Source organism: Enhydra lutris, unplaced genomic scaffold, assembly GCF_002288905.1.
Source record: "Enhydra lutris kenyoni isolate GAN:26980312 unplaced genomic scaffold, ASM228890v2 scaffoldscaffold13, whole genome shotgun sequence".
Classification (NCBI taxonomy): domain Eukaryota; kingdom Metazoa; phylum Chordata; class Mammalia; order Carnivora; family Mustelidae; genus Enhydra; species Enhydra lutris.
In genome coordinates, this window is record NW_019154097.1 from 54,373,469 (window position 1) to 54,397,771 (window position 24,303).

Here is a 24,303-nt window from a genome sequence, read left to right on the forward strand (position 1 = left end):
CCACTTTTCATATTAAATATCTGAAATATATTAATCTTAAAAAAACAATATTAACACAGTACTCAAGGAATACAGGCAGTGGAATAAACAGTACGTCCAGACTGCAAAACCGCAGGTGATTTGAAAAACTGGAGTGTGGGAGCCGTCGATCCAGGTGTCTCCAGCTGCCTGGTCAACGGGAGCGCTGTGGAGTTGCACCACAGGCCAGGCTGGGAGGGAAACAAAGCCGTAAAAAAATACACATGGCAACCCCTCGCCCATCCTTGGGAGGAAGGCCGTGGTGCGGCAGGACCCTTGGTCCGGGTTGGAAGAAGCCCCACCCGCCCAGCTGGCTTTGAGGTCCGGGACTGCCCCCGACGCCTTCAGTCTCTAAGTAGGTTTTCGGGCTTGGGGTAGCCAAAGAGGACAAAGTCGGCCTCGTAGAGTTTGTAAAGCTGCTGCCTCCAGGCCAGGGGGATGGTGGCGAACCAGTCCTCCTCCCAGCTGCTAGCAGTTCTGTTCCGGTAGCTCGGGGGGAAGTGCAGGAGATTGTCCACCTTGAGGAGCCGCAGGAGCTGGGCGGCATCCTGGTCCAGGGTCTCCAGCTTCCCCACAAAGTCGTAGTCGATCTGGCAGGGGTGGCAGAGGCGGTGCACCTGCCTCCAGTGCTCGTTGAAGGGTGCCAGCTTCTCGGTGCGCGGGTCCAGCAGATACTGGATGAAGTTGGCGAAGGACACCTTGAGGCCCGCGCTGAAGGCCTCGCTGACGGACGTGGGCAGGCCGCTGCGGTTGGCATACATCTTGAGCATGGGCACCGCGAACTTGCGGTAGAACTCCTCGTTCTCCAGCTGGAACTTGCTGCGGAAGGCTGAGATGAGGCGCACGAAGGGGTCCCGCACGAACAGGAACTTGGTGTACTTCTTCAGCTTGATCTTCATCAGGTGGCGGGAGAACTTGCCGTAGCGGCGCCAGAATTTGTTGAAAGTTAGGTGGGTGCTGGAGTTGTGGACGTACTCCCGGGGGATGTCCAGGGGGTCGCGGTAGGGAGCGCCACGGTCCAGGAGGCTCTCGCTCAGCACGATCATCACGCGCTTCCAGTTGGTGCAGGCCACCTTGGGCACGTAGCAGTAGATGACCCCGTGGCGGTCGTCCACGATGAGGTGGTTGAGCTCGTAGTTGGGAATGTCGTCGAAGGAGCGCTCCTTGGTGGGGAACACGAAGCTGGCATTGGCGCAGAGCCCCCTGAGCACACTCCGCCTCTCGGCCTGCTGCCCGCCCGGGTCTGGGCCCTGCTGGGCATCGCGGGTGGACCAGTCGTAGCCCCTCACGCTCTCCTCTGCGTTGCTCAGCACGGGCCTGTTGGAGGTCGGCACGGAGGGCTGCTCCGTCCTTTTACCCGAAGGGGCGTTCTGCTTCAGGCTGCCACCAAGCAGCTTCTGCAAAAACGCGTCCACGTCAGATGTGAACTCCTTCTCCGCCCCGTGCGTGGGGGTGAGCAGCGGCGCCAGGGGGTGCGGCCTGGGGAAGGAAGTGTGCAGGTAGAAGTGGGCAGTGCCCACGTTGTCCCAGTACACGATGATCAGGAAGACCATGAAGACAGAGCCCAAGACCAGCCACAGGCGGAAGAGCCGGGTTTTGGTCATCCTGCCCGTGGACAGGGCTGGGGGGGGCCCTTTCACCTGGATGCTGTCACATCAGCTTCATGGAGACGGGACACTGCACTCAGGACCCTGGAAAGGTAACACAGAGCTACATTAAAGATTGTGGTCCAGCTAGAGTGTCCTCTTGCATTCTGACTCTGATGGACGGTGCTTGCTGAAGTCTCAGACCTCCCTTCGTGGTCCAAGTCCCTGCCCCACCCCTCACACTTCCATCCTCCACAACTTAGGTTTTACAAGGCCACCTCTGCCGAGTCTCAGCCTCTCTGTGTGATAGGGGGATGAATGCCACTTTGAGTGCTGCTTCGAAGGGCCCAGAGGACGGCGGTGGCTGGCGAGGTCACTGGAGATCTTTCGTCACTGCACTGAAAAGGGAGGGCTGACAGACCAGGCTCGGGCAGGGACACAGACCCTCATAGGCAGGAAATGTGGAGGAGGAAGGAAAGGTGCTCAGCAAAACCAAAACACAAGGTTCAATTTGAATGTATGCTACAACTTACAAAAATGCTAAAGACGTCCCAGCTTCTGAGGAAAACCTTTTGCTGTGCACATTTAATGCAAATAACCACATCAAAAACAGGCCGCTCTGTGCAGCTGACATGTGCTGGACACTGTGCACCATCTCTGTCCCCCTCTACGTGGAAAGGACGGGCACACCGGAGATCACAGCAGGGACAGGAAGGGTTCATGGGGCAGCTGAAAGGGGGCCCATGCAAGAGCTTTCCAGGCCCTAAGAGCACCATTGGTAACCCCACAGAGGAGTGAGACCATGGCAGAGCCACAGATGAAGATGGGGAAAGGCTGCCTGAAAGGGTGGCGGGAGGGCAAAGGGAGGCAGGGCAGATTGGCAACTGCGAATGTCAGCAGGTGCCGGGATGGCACCCTGGCAAGGTTGGCCAGCAGGCCCAGTGGCAGGCCCACTGGCTCGGGGCAGGCGGCTGCCCTTGTGCATGGGGAGAAGCAGGCTGGACATTGGATTTGTGGTTCCCTTACAACTTTCACTGAAGGCTGTCCTCGACCACAGTCAAGGTCAATTCCAGAAATGCCAGAGGAGCCCATCCTTGGGCCAGTCCTGTCTGACACACAGGCTGAGCCCCAATTCTGTCCCAGGTACTTGGAGAAGCTCTAGGGACACCACAGGGAAGACACGGTGTCTGACCTAGTGCTGGGACGCTAGCCCGAAGATGAGAGGATGTGCCGTCACCACCTACAGGGCCACCCCGAGTTTCCCTTCTGGTTCCACCCGGAGGGGGCTGCGCCATTACCGATCTGCCCACTCACAACAGAACCAGAGATGGGACACAACCAACAGGCCCAGGAAGGCTCAGAAAGGACAGTCCAAGGACCTGGCTACTCGAGGAGCCGCAGAAGGACGAGCTTGTCCCCCGTCCCAGAGGGCACTACCTCCGACCCTGAAGAGCCAACAGGTACAGGAGAAAAGCCCCAGGAAGAGCCGCCGAAGAACCCTGGCAAAGGACCAGGCCTCTGCCCTAAGAGGCTCCTCCTGCACGCAACTCCTGGGAGGGGCTTTGTTTACTGGGAGCTTTGGGCTAACAATGTGATTGGGGGCTAGGGACTAAGGTCAGCCATGTGGGGAGTCAACCTGTTTGATGACAAAGCCTGAGGAGAGACTGTGGACGCAAAGATGTCGGGGAGCACTTGACCTGCTGTCACCCATGAAGACGTGGGGGCGCACTCTACCGGCTGTCACCCATCAGCGGTAGCTGGAGTTGGTGCTATCCAGACCTCCCGGGAGGGGACAACTCTTCCCTCTGCGTCTCTTCCCTTGACTTGTCATCTGAATCCTTTGCTGCGACGAACCTTAACGGTGAATACACCTTTCCATGAGCTCCGCAGGTTCTTCCAGTGAATGACCCAACCTGAGGGAGGTCTTGTGAACCCACTCCCCATTTACGACTGGTACACAGAGCAAGAAGGGCCTCGAGCACTGTCCCTAACCTCACAGCGACCCAACAGCAGGAACATCTTTTTAGAGACACCTGCACTACTTAGGCCAGACACCAGTGGAAAAACCAATCCTGCCCTCATGGTTTAGTAGGGCCAGGCAGGGAGCTGACCTTCCCCCTGGGCACCAACGCAGACGAAGATGGCACAGAGCAGCACAGATACACTTGGACTCCCCTCCCCTTACAACAGGAGGACCCAGGGGGAGCTGGGCCTGCACCTCCATACCAGGCCATCATCACTGGGATAGATGGAGGTGGCACTGTGCTTCCCATCCCACTCCAGGATGGAAAACATTTGTCACATATTAATCAGTGGAGGTTAGCTCCTGATGGCCACCTGCCAGGGTCAGTGAACCCCCTAGCCCCCTGCCAGATCCCCCAGTATGTGAGTCTGTTTATCTCCTCCCCAGGGGCAGTCCCCCACGCCACTGGCAGAGCTGGCCCATGCTGCCAGCGACTCAGAGCGGAATCTAGATTCAGAAAGATGAACAAATAAGCTGGAAAGATGGGTGGGAAATCAGAGCTGGATTGCGATGTCAAACTATCCACCTAGATCAAAAAGAACCAATGATACAGGACAGAGACCTCAGAGCTGGATACAAGGCAAAAAAGATGAGGTGGACAGCAAAGGTGGTACTAATCTGTGAACACACAGGCCTACAGCTATAGACCCACCACACCTGGCCCCTGTGCCCAGTGCAGTCCTGGGACATCAGCTCTAGGAAGGATGCTGGCCACGCTCATTGGTCCCACAAGATGCTAATCCCTTCCAGCGAGATCATTCCCCTTCACCTCTCTGTTCTGAGGTCCATGTTTTGGACTTGGACCATCTTACAGCCCCTTGCAGGGTGTAGAGGGTAAAATACAAGTTATCATACCCGTGTTCAGTTAAGTGTGACCTGACAGTTTGAGGTTTCTGAAAAAGTTCAAGATCTGTACCCCTCTCTCCGGCCTTCACCTCCTCTCCGTAGAACCGTTCGACGGGCATGTGTCTTAATCCACTTGTTAAGACCAAGTGGGGTCCTTGCCTCTCCTCCAGCTTCTCCAGGTTCGCAGGGTCTGTTCCCCCACAGCACCTGTGGAAGGGGAGGAGGTTGGATCCTCTGGTTGGAGAAGAGATTCGAGTCAGCAGGAGGGCTGTCCCATGGGAAGGGAACAGACTTACCCTGTGCGGCTTCAGAAGACAAAACTGAGACATGGGTCCAGCCTAACGAGACAACAGATGCACGACCATAAAGGGGCCCAAAGCCAGAGTGTCCACTTTTCAGACATACTGGGAACTCTGTCAGGATCAGCGGGCATCTGAGCAGTCTCAGACAGAGCACATCTTGAGGTGCTCTCTGACTTCTCCCTGTCTGAACCTTCCGAGTCTGTATTCCTTGTGCATGCTCAACTATGCACCTGGGACCTGATGCATTTTCATTAAATGAACCTAAAAGTTCATGAGGCTGAAGTCTGGAAGCGATCTTCACCCACCTGTGCAGTTTTTGTTCACGCTCACTTCATTTTTTTTTTTTTTTAAAGATTTTATTTATTTATTTGTCAGAGAGAGAGAGGGAGAGAGAGCAAGCACAGGCAGACAGAATGGCAGGCAGAGGCAGAGGGAGAAGCAGGCTCCCTGATGAGCAAGGAGCCCGATGTGGGACTCGATCCCAGGACGCCGGGATCATGACCCGAGCCGAAGGCAGCTGCTTAACCAACTGAGCCACCCAGGCGTCCCCATTTTGTTTTTTTTATGGAGAAAGTAACCCATGCTCACGGTACAAAGGTCGGCAGACGAAGGGCAGTGTGGGGCTTTATGTGAAAGGTGCTGAAACAGGCAAGTGACAGAGAAAAAAAAATGACATTCTGGTCACTGCCACCTTCATGAGTCCTTCCTGAGCCCCCAGCGCTCTCAAGGCCCCCGTACAGAAAAGACTACCCAGCCGGGGGCGCAGGAAAACCCCATGAAGCTGTAGCCCAGGGATGAAGGGAGTCACTGTGCTGTGAAACCATCAGAGTTAGAAGTGCTCGTCTCCTACACGGCTGCTGCCAGAGGTCGGCCAGCGCCCTTTGAGGGCATCACGGCCGTCCGGAGAACCGGAATGGTTATAATCTCACCACATCACAGCCTGTCTGTAAAGCTAGATCATAAGCACGGGCCATGGAAGTTTTCCAGACCATCCCTTCCAGAGGATGTAAAAGGCTGAGCAGTTCTAGAGATGCAGGTGAAACCATATCAAAAAAACAAACAAAACAAAACAAAAAAAAGTTTCGTCAAAGGCTGAGAAAGCAGCAAAGGGAAAACGTGCTGGAAAATGTCATGTGCTTGAGAGCCTGGTTTCCAGCTGTGTTTTCAGAGCAAGACTCCCAAGCTCTGTGGAGACGGGGCAGAGACCCTGCGTCCCATCCGTGGGCACAGGCACCACCACACATCAGGAACCACGCTGTCACTTGTGCACAGAGAATGCCAAGAACAGCCAGCAAGGAGGACATGTACACTGGCAAATGCCAGGGCCTACAGTAGTTTGGGGGAAACGGATGCTCTTTACTAGTCACATCATACGACTTCAGTTGAATTGCAAGAAAAGACATGGTCGATTATTTTTAGGATCACAGGATACGTACAGGTAATATCCTTTTACTAGGAGCTGCCCTTTAAAGGGCTCTCACCACCAAGTGCAAGGTGCTGGGAGCAGTGTGCTACCCACGTCCTTTCCCCCAGGCCCGCTGCACGTGGCCTTGGGAGAGGCAGCATGACCCCCGACAGCTGAGGGACCCGAGACCCGGAGGGGTCACATCAGCGTCTGGATTCAAGCCTCACCCTGGAAGTCAAGCCCCACGCAGGCTCCCCGGCTCCGTTGTTGAATGTCCCCGTTCTTCTGAACCTCTGTGGGAGGTAGAAGTGGCGCATAAGCAACTGCACCGACTTCACGGGGACAGTCTGAGGCATGTGGACGTGCGTGTGTACCCACGACCCCATCACCACGGTCAGAGCGGGAACACCTCCATTGAACCCCCAGAGCTCATGCCTGCTCCGTCTCACCCTTCTCCCCAGCTCATCCCTCCCCTCCAGCCACTCATCTGCTTTCTGTCACTATAAATTAGTTCGCATTTTCTCGAGTGTTCTATAAATGGAATCACACAGCAAGCTTTGAGATTCATCCACGTGATCATATAGACCCACGGCTCCATCCTTCTGGATCTGGATGGTACTCTGCTGTAGGAGGCACTCGCATACAGGGCCCTGGTAGGACACAGACACACCCCCCTACCACATATTCCCATCTCTCCCCAGGGACTGAAGTCACACGTGCGAAGTTTCTTCTTAGTCTAAATTCAAGCTGGTGAACAGAAGGGGCTTAGAAAGATCGTGCTTCGTTGGAAGTCCAGGTGCTGACAGGTGCCTCTCTGTGACACACGGGCACGTGTTTCCTGTGTTCTCTGACCTGACAGACGTAGAGGCACTGTCCTGGGGTCAGAGGTCACAGCAGAGTGAGCCCCAGTCAGCCTACAACCAGCCCTTGATGCTCCCCTTGGGTGAGTCTGCCCGGAACAGAGGCGGAGCAGGCACACCGGATGTTTGTTACCTGTCCCGAATGTGGTTCTCTAAGTGCAAAGAAAGCTTGTCTTCTCTTAACCAGGAACCATTTAAAGTCGCTCTGATTTTTTCCTTATTTGGTGGATTAGCACCAAACACTACCATCTTTTAGCCTTTAATATACTCAAACTCTACAGTTTTGTTCTTAGTCCATAAATAACCTACGTAAGTATGACTGGGCACGGAGAAGCACCCCGGCTGAGGAGGGGCCCCGTTCTGGCCCCGAATGTCTCACAGCCTGGCCCTGGGCCAGCAGCAGTTCACACAGGCAGCCCCCCCATCAGGCTCTTCTCATCCTCGCAGTGAATCTATGGCTTATGTTGTAAACAACGAGTCAACTAACTTACTTATAATGAGGCTCCTAATCTGCATCAGACTAGACCACTCAGTGGGCTGTGGGTCATTGTAGGGAACATTCCCGGGTCAGGGGCTGGCTATCAGGCAAGCACGGATGGCACACAGGGAAGAGGGCCCCGCCACCAGCACCAGCCCCAAGACAGCATCAGCAAGCACCCCCAGGCGGTGGGCATCTGGGTGATTCTGACTTACTGCTTCATGGCTTTCTGTATTTAAAGTTGTTTTTGTTTATACTGAGCACCGACTGGTTTTTACTATGAGAAAAAAACATTTTTTCCTTTCATAAAAGATACACAGCAATAAAAAAAAAATTAAGGCATTAACAATGGAAGAAAAAAATTAACCAATTGGACTTCATGCAAATTAGAAACTTCTGGGCATCAAAGGGCACTATCCACAGGGGAGATTTCCCCAGAATGGGAGAAAAATGTTTGCAAATCATGTAACTAATGAGGGCTTAATATCCAGAATAAATGGAGAACTCCTAATACTCAAAAGAAAAATAACATCCAAAAACCCAGTTCAAGGCAACAACCTGAACGGACATCTCCCTGAAGACAGGCAAACTGCCCCTAAGCACATGAAAAGATGCTCCACACCACTCACTGGGGAAACGCAGGGAAGTACCAGCTCACGCCCATTCGGATGGCTCCAGCCAAAAACTAACAAGACAAAACGGGGGCTCGGCTGGCTCGGTCAGTGCAGGGTGCGACTCCTGATCTCAGGGTTATGAGTTCGAGTCCTACTTAGAAAAAAATAAATAAAATCTTCAATGAAACAAAAACCAGCCCAGAAGGTAAGTATTGGCCAAGACAGGGAGGAACTGGAACCCTCTGTCCCGACCAACGGGAACGCAAACTGGTACCGCCACTGCGGAAGACAGTAAGAAACAGTAAGGAGGTTCCCCCCCCAAAATGGAAACTTGAATAACCACATAAAATGACCACATGGCCCAACAATTCCACTTCTGGGTCTACAGTCAGAAGGACTGGAAACAGGGTCTCCAAGTGGTACTTGTGAGGCTATGCTCACGGCGGCATGGTCCGCACCAGCCAACAGGCGGACACACCCCAGTGTGCCCGGGGGGACAAACGGGGTAACAGAGCGTGGCCTACACATGTATGGCGGGGTATCGCATGGCTCCCAAGAGGAAGGACGTTCTGGCAGCCCCTACGATGCGGAGCAACCTCCAGGAGCCGCTGTGGAGTGAAATCAGGCAGGCACAAAAGGTGCCATAGGATCCCACTCCCGTGAAGTCCCGAGGGGGCTGGGAGGGAATGGGAGGGTTAGTATTCCATGGGACAGAGGATCAGTTTGGAAAGATGAGTGAATTCTAGAGACGGAACGTGCTGACGGTTGCACAGTGTGACTGTGACTGTGACTGTGCTTCAGGCTCCGTGAAACAGGCTTAAAAATGTTTACGATGGTGAGTTTTACATTACGTGTCCTACCACAATAGAAATATTGGGAAAAAAAGACTTGGAGCCACAAGAGCGGACGTGGAGGGACTGTCGAGAGGTACTGTTGAATAAATAAGGGGAAATGCAGGAGACTGTGTAAAAAACACATGAATGACAGTAAATAAAACGCACAAAGATAAGGAAGGCCTGTAGTGGGGGACAGCCGTAGGTAACAAAGTCTATAAACCTAGAGCCACGGCTTAACATCACAACCCTGCAAAAAAGCTCAACAGACTGACTTTACCTGCAATTTGTTTATCAAATGTTGAAGTTTTAGGAATGTACAATGATGGGATGGGTGTATGGAAACAAGATGAGTCTTCCCTTTGGGACTCCCCAAACCCTGTGCATCTGGCTCTTCGTCGGTGAGACTGGTCCTGGAAGCCTTGCCTTGCCCTGGAGTTCTGCCCCAGGACCAGGCTAGCTTCAGGGGCAACCCCTTCCAGCCCTTTCCAAACCGATGTGGGAAGTCCCTCCACACCACTCGCCAATGAGGCTGAGGCCATGGGTCATGTTTAAGGTCAGGGAACAAGGGCAGTCCTGGGTGCTATCCTCTTCAGCCTCAAACGAGCCTCAGAAATAGCAGTCGTGGATTGTGCTGTGATTGTGGGCCGAGGGGATGAAATGGCCTGTGGAGGAAGGAAGGAAGGAAGGAAGGGCCTGTGCTGCTTCAAACAGGGTGCACAACTCCTCAGGGGTGCACAGAGCAAGGGACAGAGACGACCACACAGCACTGCCAACAAGCTTTACCTTGCCACATGGAGTGGGACCTGCGTGTTTCTGGCCCAGGCATGGAGGCAGCAGGAGCCAGGGCTCTGGGGGAGCACTCTACTGCCTTCTGGGGAGGACGGCACACAGGGTGTGGGGGGGGCAGGTGAGAACTGAAGTGGGCAGCCCTTTGGAAGCAGAACCAAGTCAGGGAACAACACTGACCTCAAAGGAGTATTCATTCACAAAATAAGGGCATTATTTCCAAACACAAGTCTCCCATGACTTCAAAAAAGCGCCTACAAAAAGCCTCAGAGTTTTTGGAGACCCAGAGGCCCGGCTGAGGCGGCGTGCTGGGAGTCAGCCTCCGGCTTTTGCCTCCACCAAGAGGATGGGGAGCCAAGTGTCACCCGAAAGCTTTGCCTTGAGGGCTGGTATTCTGCAAGGGGCCTGTCAGCGCCCTGTGAACAATCAGGCTTCAGGTTAGCTTTAACCCCAACACAAGGCAGCTGTGCAGAAAGGGCGGTGTCTCAGCTGGGCGAGGGGATGCTAAACACGCGCGGGCAGGAGCTCATGCCAGCTGCCCATGGAAGGCTCTGGTCTGAAGGGGCCCTCACACCGCAGCGCGCAAACATCAGGGGGACCACAGGGCGGTCTATGGCGGGCAGCGGGGGGCTGAGCTCCCTCCCAGGCCGGGGTGTGTCACTCTCGTGGGGGAGAGGGACCCCATGGCCACACCGCGGGAGGACCTGCGTCAGGGCACCTTCCACACTTCAGCAGCAGAACTGGTGACTGCAGGGCACACAGGTCGGGAGGCATGTGCCAGTTAATTCTGAGTCCCCTTTGCTGGCCACACGGTATCCGGGGCATGTGGGGGGCGGTTGTTTCTGGACGAGACTGACCTCTGACCCTGTAGACGGAGTCAGGTCCACGGCGCTCCCAGAGGGGGCTTCCCCAACCTACTCAGTGCCCGAATAGATCGACCAGGTGAAGCAAAAGAGAGTCTCCCCTCTGCCTGCCTGTCTTCGAGCCGGGACAGAAGTCTCCTGCCCTCAGGCTTAGACTTGGCCCCCCTGGGTCTGAGCTTCTCAGCCTCCATAACCACATGAGCCGATTCCTTAAACACATCTCTTTACACACACCCTACAGATTCTGTTCTCTGGGGAACCCTCATATGCATATTTGCTTCATCACTTGCACTGTAAGGGTGCATGTGTGTTTACTACACGTTGTAGACAGAAGAGATCGAACGAGTGAGAACTAAACAGTAAGTGTCAAGAAATGGAGGGCGCCTGGGAGGTCAGTGAAGCGTCCGACTCGTGGCTTCGGCTCAGGTCATTACCTTGGGGTCGTGGGACTGGACCCCACGTCAGGCTCCGTGCTCAGGATGGAGTCTGCTAGAGATTCTCTCTCTCTCTCTCCCGCCCTCTACCCCCTTCCGCCACTCGTGGCACACTCACTCTCTCTCAAAATAAAAAAGTAAATCTAAAAAAAAAAAAAAAAAAAAGAAAGTATTAAGAAATGGATATAGTTGTTTGCCACGGTAGAAAAGAATGTCCAATGAAAGACTTGCAGCCACTAGCCAATAGGACAATCCTAGAGGCCGGGTTGAGATTAACTTCCCCATATAGATATCCCACTGTTCTGGCACCATTTCTTTGAAAGAACCTTCTTTCCTGGTTAACTCACCTCTGTTTCTCCTTTTGTTTTGTTTTTTTTTTTTTTGGTTTTTTTTTTTTGAAGATTTTATTTATTCATTTGACAGAGATCACAAGTAGGCAGAGAGTGAGAGGGAGAGAAGCAGGCTCCCCGCTGAGCAGAGAGCCTGAAGCGGGGTCCGATCCCAGGACCCCGGGATCACGACCCAAGCCGAAGGCAGAGGCTCTAACCCGCTGAGCCACCCAGGCGCCCCTCTCCTTTTGTTTTTGAATCAGTTTTTTTGAGGTCTGATTTATATACAGTAAAACTCAGTCTCTTTAACTGTAGAGTCTGATGAGTTGGCAAATGTACAGCACTATTAAGATTCAGGACGTTTCCATCACTCTCTGAAGTTCCCTCCTCCTCCCCCAACGCTCAGCTCTAGGCAACTACTTGTCTGTTCTTTGGCCTTGGTTCTGCCTTTCCTACAACAGCACCTAGTGAAACCACGTAGGATGCAGGCTCGTCACAAACTGCTTCTGAGGTCTGTCCAGGGTGGTGTTCATGTCAGCCGTAAGCTCCTTTTTGTATGGCCACCAGTATTCCATCATATGGATACACCACTGTTTACCCATTTACCAACTGATGGACTTTTGGGTTAGTTTTTTTTTTTAATAAAGATATTATTTATTTATTTGACAGACAAAGATCACAAGCAGGCAAAGAGGCAGGCGGAGAGAGAGGAAGGGAAGCAGGGTCCCCGCTGAGCAGAGTGCCCTATGTGGGGCTCGATCCCAGGACCCTGGGATCATGAGCTGAGCAGAAGGCAGAGGCTTTAATCCACTGAGCCACCCAGGTGCCCGGGGTTAGTTCCCTTTTTTTTTGACCACTACGAATAAAGCTGGTATCAACTCTTTTTGCATACAGCCCAGATTCTTTTTTTATGTTAAAACTTTTTAAAAAGTCAGAACAGTTGGTATTAAAAAACATCCAGCATATTTTTCAATTCCTAGAAGGTTCTATAAGAACCATGAAAATGGATATGCCACAATAATGCTTAGGGACTCTATTTAAAGACCAATCAAACTGACCATCAAAATGTGATAAAAATCTTAGATTACTTATGATTTTTCAATTACAAAATTTTAGGGGCTCAAGCGACTATAGCTAAGTTTACAGGATACAAAGTTAATATACAGAAGTCAAATAGTTTCTTATTTATCTACAAAGAACAAGTGAAATTTGAAATTAAAAACACAATTCCATTTATATTAGAACTCCTGAAAATAAAATATGTAGGTATCACTCTAACAAAATACATGTAACATGCACAGAGAGATATTCCATGTGTGGACAGAAAGACTCAATGTTTGTCAAGATATCAGGTCTTTAAAATCTTTAAAAAAAAAAAAAGATATCGGGTCTTCCCAATGTACAGCTTCAATGCAATCCCAATCAAAATCGCAGGAAGTTATTTTATTACCCACACTTTCTAACGTTTATACGTGAGGGCAAAGACCCAGGAGAGACAACACATTACTGAAGAAGGATGAAGTTGGAAGACTTTACCAGAAAGCCACAGCAAACAAGAGCATGTGGTATTGGCAAAAGAACAGAGAAGAAGATCACTGGAAAAGAACAGAGAGCCCAGAAACAGACCCATAAATACAGTCAACTGGTCTGGAGCAAAGGCAACCCAAGGCAGCAGAGGCAGCCCGCCTCAATTATGAGCGCTGAACAACCGGACGTCCACACGCAAAGAAACAAACACGTAAAAGAATCCAGACACAGACCTTACTGCCCTCACAAAAACGAACTCCCGGTGGATTAAAGACCTACTACGTGGCAAAACTAGAAAACTCCTAGAAGATCATAGGAGAGAACCTCGATGACCTTGGGTGATGCCGTTCAGATACAGCAGCAGAGACCAGCCCCCTGAATGCAGGGACTGTCCACACGAAGATGTGGACAAGAATGCTCACTGCAGATTTACTCAAAATAGCTCCAATCTGAGAACATCCAAGAGGTCCTTCACCAAGGGAATGAATACACAAACTGGGGTGGACTCATTCAGTGGAAAACTACCCAGCAATAAGGGAGAACGAGCCACGGATTCATGAATCAGCACACGCAATGACACAGAGAAAGCTCTTGAATATTATGCTGAACAGAAGAACTCAAACAAAGAAGAGTACATTCCACGTGATTCCACTCACAGGAAGGTTTCAAAAGGCAAATCCAGGGCGCCTGGGTGGCTCAGTGGGTTAAGCCGCTGCTTTCGGCTCGAGTCATGATCTCAGGGTCCTGGGATCAAGTCCCGCATCGGGTTCTCTGCTCGGCAGAGATCCTGCTTCCCTCTCTCTCTCTTCTGCCTGCCTGTCCATCTACTTGTGATCTCTCTCTGTCAAATAAATAAATAAAATCTTTAAAAAAAAAAAAAGGCAAATCCAGTATCAGAAATCACAGCGTGCCAAGGGCCAGGAGGAAATCTGGGCGATGGAGATATTCTCCAGAAGCTAAACCTTTCCAACATAAATGCCATGAACTAGCTCTCACCAGTTTCCACAACACAGGATGAAAACACCAGCCACAAAGTCCTACAGACATTCACAGACTGGGAAGAAGAGGAAAGGCATCCTGGGGCCCAGGCCAGGCTCTGCTGAGTGGCCCGAGACATCACCTAAAGTCTGAGTCTCAGCTTCTCGACCACAAACCACCACCGATTAAGGTCTTTCTGCTAATCAGAGCTACTGAGAACATAAACGCGATAACATATGAACTATTTTGTAAAATATTTAGCCATCCTCTTTGGACTAGGCAGCTGGCCTTGTTTATTTTCCCATCTTTATCGCGCCCTCAAATATTTGTATTCTATTAATGTGTTATTTTTTTTATTACTCATACTTTCTACCAAGAGTCAATTATCAACAAAGAAGTCTCTATGCTTTCAACTAATTTTATCGTAATTACAACAATGGCTAATATGTTTTCAAAAGTGATATGGTAAGGTCTTACGTGTATTAATTTATTTAATCCTCATACTAATTATGATAAAATTGGGGCAAAACATTCGGACAACTCGCCCAAGCCTGCATGGCTAGCACCTGCAGAGACCGGGCACCTGAGCCCTGGCAACTGATTTAGGAACCCACTGTTCCATGCACAACTGCCTGGGTTTTGGCAGACACTCAAATTTTTATACTTTGTTTCTGAGAAAATTTGCTTCTTCTTGTCCAAATAACCAACTTCTGAGCATTAAATCAAGTGACATGGACTTCACTAAGAACTCCGAGAATGTTTCCAGTTTTATGCATTTATGCGACTGGCAAAAATATCAGAAACTACCCACTTCTTTTCCAGCTTCGCATACACTACATAAAGCAAAAAATTCACTGCAGTTTCCATCACTTAGTCAACAGAAATTTGGAAAGTTTCCGTGAGTGGTCTCAACATTTACTCTTTGGGCTGTGCCTGCATCTTTGGAGCTGGATTACAAACCCCCATAGTAAAACAGGCATTCACCTGAAGCCACCAGAACTTGGGTTCATCTGTCTACAGAATTACTTCATTTGTATTCAGTTAACCCTGAGAACTACATCTGACAGGGTATCTACATAATAACAAGTAATAAATGGTCATGTTGATGAAACAGAAGGATAATGTGCGTCCCAAGAGACCTGAATGAAAATCGAGCCCAAAGTTGGCCTGTTAGGTAAAGTAACTTCCCCCAGGAGCTGGGCCCAGGGCATGGAGGGCTATCCACTCACACTGGTCTCTTGGCCCCGGGTCCCGAAGCCCCACTGATCTCCCCATGTAGACGGGCTCTCAAGGCATGCATACTAGGCATGCCCACATTCCCAAACTTCAAGTTCTTAGAAGCCGGGGATCGCATCTCCTGTACCTTCCACCTTCAAGACTCAAGGATTTGCTGCATGGAATTTAACTCTGGAGTCCAAGTGAGCACTCATTTCTCAGAGTTAAGTTAATTCAAATAAATTACTTCACGGGAAAATATTGATGATAAATTTCACCATAACTGGTTTAAGAACCTGCCTGGAGCTTTCCCTCTGAAATAAAGCCAGACTCTAATCTCTTCCAGTCCCTCTGGTGCCCACCCGTCCTCTGCACCCTGTTCCAGCTATCCTCAGCTCTCACCTTCATGACCACAGCAACCTCCAACCTGCTCTCTGCACTCAAGCCCACACAACCCGCATTCAACATGGTGGCATGGTTATTCTGTGACAAGTCAGACCATGCCACTTCTCTGCTCAAAACCCTCCGATCACTGAGTCTCACAGCTTCCCATTTCCAGTCCTTACAGTGGCCACTGACAAGCCCTACCTGATGGGACCCCACACTCTCATCTCTTCCGCTGGCCCCCTCACTGGCCCCACTCCGGCCGCAGTGGCCTCCTTGCTGTTCGTGGGCTCCCACTGCCTGGCCCGCATCCACTGTCCTCTGCCTAGACATGCACGCCTGGGGAATCCAGTGGCTCAACCCTGCACTGGCTTCTGACCTCTGCTCAGAGCTCACCTCGTCGGCAAGGCCTCCCCTGGTCCTTCCCCACCCTGCACTCCCCATCATCCAGACCCGCTTTTCCTCTGTGGCATGTGTCATCGCATTCAGTACCACACGCTCTCGGGCTTACTTGCTCCCTGTCTGCACTAACACATAAACGTGAGAAGGCAGGTGGCCCGAAGGCTTAGAATAGTGCTTGGTACACAGTAGGTACTTAATAAAGAGCTGTTCTGCTAACAGAAAACAGATAAACACAACTGACCCTGATTTTATAATTTCCGAAACCCAGCAAAGGGAACAAAGAATTCAAAAGAGCACTCTTCCTACTTTTTTTTTTTTTTTAAAGATTTTATTTATTTGACAGACAGAGATCACAATTAGGCAGAGAGAGAGAAGGAGGAAGCAGGCTCCCTGCTGAGCAGAGAGCCCGATGCGGGGCTCGATCCCAGGACGCTGGGATCATGACCTGAGCCGAAGGCAGAGGCTTTAACCCACTGAGCCACCCAGGTGCCCCAACTCTTCCTACTTTTGAATATGCTTGTAAAACCCCTTTATAGTAAGGTAAAAGAAAAATAATACAGTTCAAGGAAGCACACAGCCTCTGCTATGCGACTACAGCCAGGAGACAGGATCCAGAGAACAATGACAATAATGAAGAGGAAACCAAGACAAGTCGACTCTCCTCTCTGGAGTGAGGAAAAGGGCCCACGAGAGAGCGAGCCCAGCACCAAACACGGGCGAAATTCTGCCCGCCTCACCCAGTAGAGCTGGAAGCGCGGTGTGACTGTCTTTATCAACGTTCCGCACACATGTGTGTATGTTAAAGGGTGAGATTTGTGCTGGGGAGTTTGCCACAAACCCAGCAGCGCCTGTCCCTTCCCCGTTACCCACCTGCACTGGGTTGGCCAAACCTTGCAGGCTCCCCATTGCCTCTGAAGAGCAGGGGACTGGCTTTAGGCCAGTGCCTCCCGCACCGCCCTGGCGGGGGCGGGGGGAGGGGACAACAGCAGGTGGAAATGCCTCCACCCACCCCGCGCCCTTCACACACCCACGGCCCACTCACCCTACACCATCTCCAGACAGGCACAATATGTTTCAATTAGAACAATATTCGGTGTTTACATAAACAATCACTGCGCAAAGGCTGTTCACAGCCTCGCCTCGCCATACACCATAATTATTTCTCTCTTCCTGCACAACAGTCTATTTTCCCTGGAACTAATGACAGTCTTGTGCTCTCATTTGCTTTGTGTTCCATGGACTCATCACTAATCCAGCCCAGCCCCGCCAGCTGTCCACATCTCCTCTCCAGATGTCCCAGTGCCCGGGTGCCATGTCAAGTTCACCTTCCCCAAGAACTCTCTCCTGGGGAGTCAGCTCCGGACAGGTGTGCACGCTGGCCTCCCCACCTCCTCTCAGGAAAACCCCGTCTCCTCTGGCTCTGTCCTTCCAGACTCACCACCTCACTGTCTATCAGTTGATTCCTTAAAGTACGTGAGACAGGAACTTTTGGGGCATGTCTGAAAATACCTTTATTCTACCCTCTTTTGCCTGAGTATAGAGTTCGAGGTGGAAGGTATTTTTTTTTTAATATTTTTTTATTTATTTATTTGACAGAGATCACAAGTAGGCAGAGAGGCAGAGAGAGAGAGAGAGAGAGAGAGAGAGAGAGAGAGGGAGAGAGAGAGGGAAGCAGGCTCTTGGCTGAGCAGAGAGCCCGATGCGGGACTCAATCCCAGGACCCTGAGATCATGACCTGAGCCGAAGGCAGCGGCTTAACCCACTGAGCCACCCAGGCGCCCTGGAAGGTATTTTCCTTCAGAATTCTGAAAGCCATGCTCTCTTGCTTTCCACCTTCCTGTTGCTGTAGACAAGTCCCCACAGTGTTCTGCACCATTCTGTGATGACCTGCTGGTGGCCTGTTCTTATTCTTTTTCTAGAAGCTACTACAATCAGGGGTGCCTCGGTGGCTCAGTGGGTTAAGCCTCTGCCTTCGGCTCAAGTCATGATCTCAGGGTCCTAGAATCGAGCCCTGCATCGGCTCTGCTCGGCGGGGAGCCTGCTTATCCCCCCCCCCTCCGCCTAGCCTCTCTGCTTACTTGTGATCTCTCTGTCAAATAAATAAATAAAATCTTTAGAAGCTACCACAATCTTCCTCCTCCCAGAGTTCTGAGATTTCACAGCAACGGGCCTTGGAGTGGGTGTGCACATCTCTCTCTCCATCTGCACTCTCACTACCTGAATTCTGAAACTGATGGCCTCGAAAGCATTTCCAGATAAATCCCTTGTTTCTCAAACTCTCACTCGTTACTGTGGAAACGCGGCATCCCTCACTGTGCAAACCTGCTCCCCACCCTGCAAGGACCCATACCGGGAACTGAACAGATGGGGAGAGCAAAGGACACCTGCCTTTTCACACACAGTGCTGGCCACGGAGGGAACCCCCTTCCTCACGAAGTTTTGGTTCTAGGAAATTCTCTTGCATTATTTTGTGGACGGCCTTGTCCTATTTTCTCTCTTCTTACTGAAACAGATCATTCAGATGTCAGCCTCCTGCTCTGATCCTTCCCTTTTCTCTCTCACTTCCCATTTTTGCTTTTAGGTCTGTCTTCCCCAGCTCCTCAACTGTATCTTTCACCCACCAACTGGGCTTTTTATTTCTCCAACTGTGTTTTTTTATATCCAAGAGTTCTCTTTTTGGTTCTTCAAGTGTTCCCCCCACTTTCTTTTCTTTTTCTTACTAGAGTGGCCTGCTCTTGTCTCTTGCATACAGTAGTTCCCCTTCTCTGTGTGTGCATGTTAGGGATAGCCCGCTTGTTCAGTCCTCCTCCTGCACACCCTCCACCGCCTGCAAGCGTGAGCTAGGGTCTCTACCTTCCAAATGAGAGGTGTCTTCACATGTACTTGGTTATCTGTTCCTATTTAAGAGGTAGGGTGCCAAAAGAACTTGGAAGCTTTGAACCATGGTGCGGTTCCACCTGAGCCTCCTTACCCGGGGGGGCCCCTGGTGTCACTATTTTTAGGTCCTTTCTTTTGAGCTACTCACACTCCCCAAAGACTTTTTCACTCTCCTGCCTGAAGAGGCAAGTGCCAGCTGGTGGTGTTCCAGGAGCCATCAACTCTACTCACTGCATCCCGCCCCTCTCCCCCTACCCAGCTATGCCTGGCATTTCCCATACCTCTCTGCAATATTTGTCAAGTTCTGTAAGCAGTTACAGAAACCACCACCTGGGTTAACTGCAGGAAGGACGGAGTTGCTGTGTCAGCTATCATGAGGCCCATGTATGCGCGAGTGGCTGAAGAAGCAGCAGCCCTTGGCCACAGCCACGGACACACTAAGGAGGTGTGAAACCAACAGCTAGCTTCTGGAGGGAGAGAGACAAACAAAATCGAAAATAAGATATAAGTTGTGGGTATTTTTTTTGGTTGTTGTTTTTTTTTAATGGTACACTAGCTGCATCTGCTTCAGCAGTATCAATAACCGGTCTCTCCTCCACAAGCACACCTTAGCCTCAGGACCTTTCTAGAAGGCAATCACCTCCCAGCTGTGGTGATACGCAGTGATGGCCATGAAGTGCAGGCCCAGTGTTGGCCGTCAGACGCACTTCTCTTCCAGCACCTATCCCTTCCTCGCTGGTATTCCCCAGGCTTCTGCCCCAGAAACTCATCCATGAGAGGGTGTCTCATCCAGGAGGCCCACAAACACTATGAACCCTGCAAGCCTACAAGCTTACAACCCAAATGCCCCTCCACATCAGCTCCAGCACTTCCCATCACAGGCAGCAGCTCTGTCCTTCGAGCAGCCAAGTGAGAAACCTTGGTTACTCTAGCATTTTTCCTTTCCCTTTCACCACACCCTAGAGAGCACCACACGCTGTGGGTTCTCCTGCTTGCTCGAATCTGATGACCCTCTCCACTCTTTTGGCCTCCATCCCGAAGCCATTCCCTCTACAACAGCACCCAACTCAGGCTCCAGCTCCCCACACTGTGAACCCACGTTTCCTGTTACCCAGCCCTACTTTTCTGAAACACAGACCTATCACATCCCACCCAAAATCCTGACCACCCCCTCACTGAAGATCAGGATAACAGCCCAAAGTCTAGAACAGCATTCAAGGCCCTTCGGAAAAGAAACCTCTTTTTGGCCTTAGCTTCCACCCCAATCCTCAAACCCCCTTTCTCAATGAATCCAGGGACTTGCCGCCCTGCCCCCCCCAAACACCCCAATCCCTTCCATGTCTCCACATGCCCTGCTGCCTCCACCTGGAATGTTCTCTCCAACCTTCACTCGTCCTTCTAGGCCCCCACATCCATCCCACATCTGCACCACGGAAAACTCCAACACCAGGAAATAAACTTCACTCTTCCCCCTTTCTTCACACTTTGTACATAACTGCCTAGACGCACGGGTCACACCGTATCATAATCAGCCTAACTTTATCACCAGCAGCTAGCCCAACTGGCCATCCTGCAAAGGACCAGTGGCTTAGTGTTTGCAGGACGGATGAAGCGGGCTCACAGTCACAGCGAGCCAGATTGCAGGCCTGCAAATACCCAACCGAAGTCCCATCAGCTAATTTGCAAGAAAACCACCAAGCAATTCCATGCAGACGCGGTCCAAACGCCCAGGAGCCCGGCCTGTGCTAGGTGTGGGTACGCTCCCGGGGTGGGCAGATTGCAACAGCAAGTGTATCAAACCCGCCCTTTTAACACCTTCATCCTACACAATGTATGTAACTCCACCTCCATTTAAAACAAATGTCTTGACGTCCCTGTGCGCTCTCCTTCTCCCCCCACCCCCAGACCGAGGCCTGCACCCACACCCGGGGGGGGGGGGGGCAGCACCCCTCAAGGTGCTTCTGCCTGCCCGCGTTCAGCCGGGGCCTCCTGAGCTTGTCCGAGGGCAAGCACAGAGTAAATAATTTAATAAATCGCAGACACACAGTGTCTTGTGCTCCGCGCCAGCCGGACCTCGGCGTGCGCCAGTGGCTCGCCAGGGATGCCCCGCGGCCAGGACCCTGAGCGGGCGGTGGAGGTCCCTCTGTTAGTGGCCAGGGCACGGCTTCCTCGCGCGGGAGACGCAGCCCCGCTGTTTCTGAGCAGAGGGTCCCGGAGGGGTCCCCTTGCAGGCCTCGCGGCCCCGCAGCGGCGGCCTGGGGTCCCCCGGGACGGGGCCGCGCCTCGCAGGCCGGCGGGAGGTGGCCGCAGCCCCCCGGGAGCACGGCGGTGGGGGTGGAGGGGTGGGGGCGCCTGCTCAGCCCGGGGTCCCAGCGCAGGGTTCTCGGAGCACTGCGGCGTGGGGGCCCCGTTCGAAGCACCGCCGAGCTGGCGTCCACGCTCCCGCGGCGCCCCACAAGGGGACCGGGAGCGCGCCTGCGGGGCGCCCCACCCGCCGCCGCAGCCCTCCAGCGCCGGGCGCCCGGGGGCTCAGAGAGGGTGCGAGCCGGGCCAAGGTCACACAGCGGCCGGCGCGGGGGCTCGGCCCGAGGCCGCAGCGGACCTGCCCGCGGGCTGAGGGAGGGAGCCCGGACCCGCCCGCCGCCCCGCCGCCCCAACGGCCCGCCGTCCCGCGCCGCACGTCGCCCCGCACCCCCGCCTCGCGCGCCTTAGCTCACCTCACTTCACCTCGTCGTCGTCGTCTCGCAGCCACCGCCTCGCCGACCCTCCCGAGGCCGCCCCTCCTCTGCCGGCCCCGCCCCCGGCGCCCGGAGCCCCGCCTCCCGTTCCACATATCGCGAGAAGTCGCGGCCCACGGAAGGACCACGGAGACCGAGGCGCTCCCGCCCTCAATGCGCCTGCGCCCTCCGCACTCAGCGGTCCCTACCCCCAAACCGGTGCCATGTGGCGCCGTATTTACGACCCTCGATCGGCCCCGCCCCCCGGCTCCGGGAGCCCGCCCCCTTCCCCAGCAGCCAATCCGGTTCTGCAGACCACGGCGTTGGCTCCGCCTCCAGCGGGTCCGTGCGAGGCGGGTGCGGGACACTGCTTGGAGCCTGGCGCTGTCCCTCTGCGTTTACCGAGCGCTTGCTGTTCGCCCTGCTCGTTCGCGACCTCCGGACCGCTGGCAGAGGGGCCTGGGGCGGGTGACCGAACCTCTCCGAGATTGTCCCAGGTCCGTCCAGAGGGTGGTGCCTTCACCTTGCGGGCAGGTAGCAAAGCCCTAGGCCAAATGACCCTTGTTCTCACCGATGGGTTTTCTTCAGTGAGGGTAAAATACGCATGTGACAAAATTCACCACCTTAACCACCTTAACTTGTTTCATGCACATTCACATTTGTGCAGCCTTCTCCACCAGCCACCCACAGAACTTTTCCAATCCGTGATGGTTTCTGCGGTTCCTTGCAGAGAACAGCAGACTGCCTTCCGAGCGGATGCTCTGTCCTCACTCCTTGCCCGGCGGCCAGTCAGCACGGAGTCCCCACCAGTTGGATCCTGAGACACAGCAAGGCCCTGCCCTCCCGGAGTATCTCTTCTGGGGGGGTCGGGAGGGGAACCGCTAACAAACAAGCCCACCGACTGCTCCTTTCCATTGGATCATCCCCTCCACCTGAACCGTGGTCAGGCCTCTCCCAGCTTAAAAACAAAAACAAAACCAGTACCCTTTACCCCCTCCAGCTAGCACCTCAGCTAACACCTCAAAGCAGTGGGTCGCTCTCCACAGCCTCCAGTTTCCATAAGTCCTCTTCACTCCACTCTCTGGAGGGGAAGAGGTCCCCTCCAGCAGGCAGGCAGCACCAGCATGGGTGGGATGGCACAGGGCAGGTGCACATGGAGCAGATGCACAAGGGTGGGAGGACATGGGACGGGGTGGCCTGGGACAGGTGCACACAGGGCAGGATGGCATGGGGCAGGTGCACACAGGGCGGAATGACATGAGGCAGGATGGCATGGGGCAGGTGCACATGGGACAGGATGACACGGGGCAGGTGCACACGGAGTGGGATGGCATGGGGCAGGTGTGCACAAGATGGGGTGCCCTAGGACAGGTGCACACAGGGCAGGACGGCATGGGGCAGGTGCACACAGGGCGGGACAGTATGCGGCAGGTGCACAGGGAGAAGAGAAGGTAGTGGCTACATTCTAGGTCTTAAGTTGGTGGTAGGTGATGGGTAGGTTAAATATAAGATATTTATTTCACCTGTTTTGTTTTGTATGTGTCTTAGCTTGCTCAAGCTGTCATAACAAAATGCCACAGGCTAGGAGACTTCATCCCCAGAAACTGAATCCCTCTCAGTTCTGGAGGCTGGAAATCGGAGGGGCTGCTCCCTTCCGAGGCTGCAAGGGGCAATCTGTCCCAGGCCTCTCTCTTGGGCTTTTTGGCCATCTTCTCTGTGGCTCTTCACATTGCTTCCCTCTGTCTCTGTATCCACACTTCCTCTTTGGTAAGGGCACAGTCACAGTGGAAAAGGGCACACCCTAACGACCTCATTTTAACTTGATTTCCTTCTTAAAGTTCCTGTCTTCAAATAAGGGCCCATCTGAGGTTCTAGCGGTTAGTACTCCAACATGTCCTTTTTCGGTGAGGACAGAATTTATCAAAAACTATATAATAATAAACTATTTAAAATGTTATTTCCTGGGACGCCTGGGTGGCTCAGTTGGTTGGGCGGCTGCCTTCGGCTCAGGTCATGATCCCAGCGTCCTGGGATCCAGTCCCGCATCGGGCTCTCTGCTCAGCAGGGAGCCTGCTTCTCAGACCTCTGCCTCTGCCTGCCTCTCTGTCTGCCTGTGTGCTTACTCTCTCTGACAAATAAATAAATAAAATCTTAAAAATAAATAAATAAAATGTTATTTCCTTTTTAAAAAAATTAATTTATTTATTTGACAGACAGAGATCACAAGTAGGCAGAGAGGCAGGTGGAGAGAGAAGGGGAGAAGCAGGCTCCCCGCCGAGCAGAAAGCCCGATGCGGGACTCGATCCCAGGACCCTGCGATCATGACCCGAGCTGAAGGCAGAGGCTTAACCCACTGAGCCACCCAGGTGTCCCTAAAACGTTATTTCCTTTTAAATATTTATGAGAATCGTTAAAATAAAATTTTAAGACGTGATGATACCCGATGCTGATGAAGGTGCCGAGAGCCTGGAGCTCTCCTACATGGCGGGGAGGAAGGCCAAATGGCCTGGCCCCTTGGAAAACAGTTGGGCAGTTTTGTAAAAAGTGAGAGCAGAAGTCTACCGCACCAGCCAGCAAACCCACTCCTGGGTATTTGCCCAAGAAAGATGAAGATTTCTATTTGCACAAAAAGCTGCACATGCGTGTTCTTAGTGGCTTACTCATCATTGCCCCAAACTGGAAACAACCCAAAACTCCTTCGACCAGCAAACAATCAGAAAAACTGTGGGACATCCATACGGACAACACAGATGAACCTAGTGTGGGGTCAACCTCAGAGCAGCACACACCCCGTGATTCCACTTAGATGACATTCTGGGTGAG

At 52.6% G+C, this 24,303-nt stretch overlaps 1 protein-coding gene across 2 annotated transcripts; it reads right to left on the bottom strand.

Moving 5' to 3' along the window:
• Positions 1–290: 290 nt before the first annotated feature.
• On the bottom strand, positions 291–21,523 carry LOC111146064 (carbohydrate sulfotransferase 12). Of its 2 annotated transcripts, XM_022501443.1 has the most exons (3): positions 18,275–18,295; positions 4,563–4,680; positions 291–1,709 (listed from the first exon to the last, which is right to left on the bottom strand). In XM_022501443.1, exon 3 carries the CDS (start codon positions 1,620–1,622, stop codon positions 363–365), a length of 1,260 nt encoding a protein of 419 aa, XP_022357151.1. In that variant the 5' UTR covers positions 1,623–1,709; positions 4,563–4,680; positions 18,275–18,295; the 3' UTR covers positions 291–362. The 2 variants fall into 2 exon arrangements, with proteins under 2 accessions (XP_022357151.1, XP_022357150.1); XM_022501442.1 differs by lacking the exons at positions 4,563–4,680; positions 18,275–18,295 and adding an exon at positions 21,481–21,523.
• Positions 21,524–24,303: the final 2,780 nt, after the last annotated feature.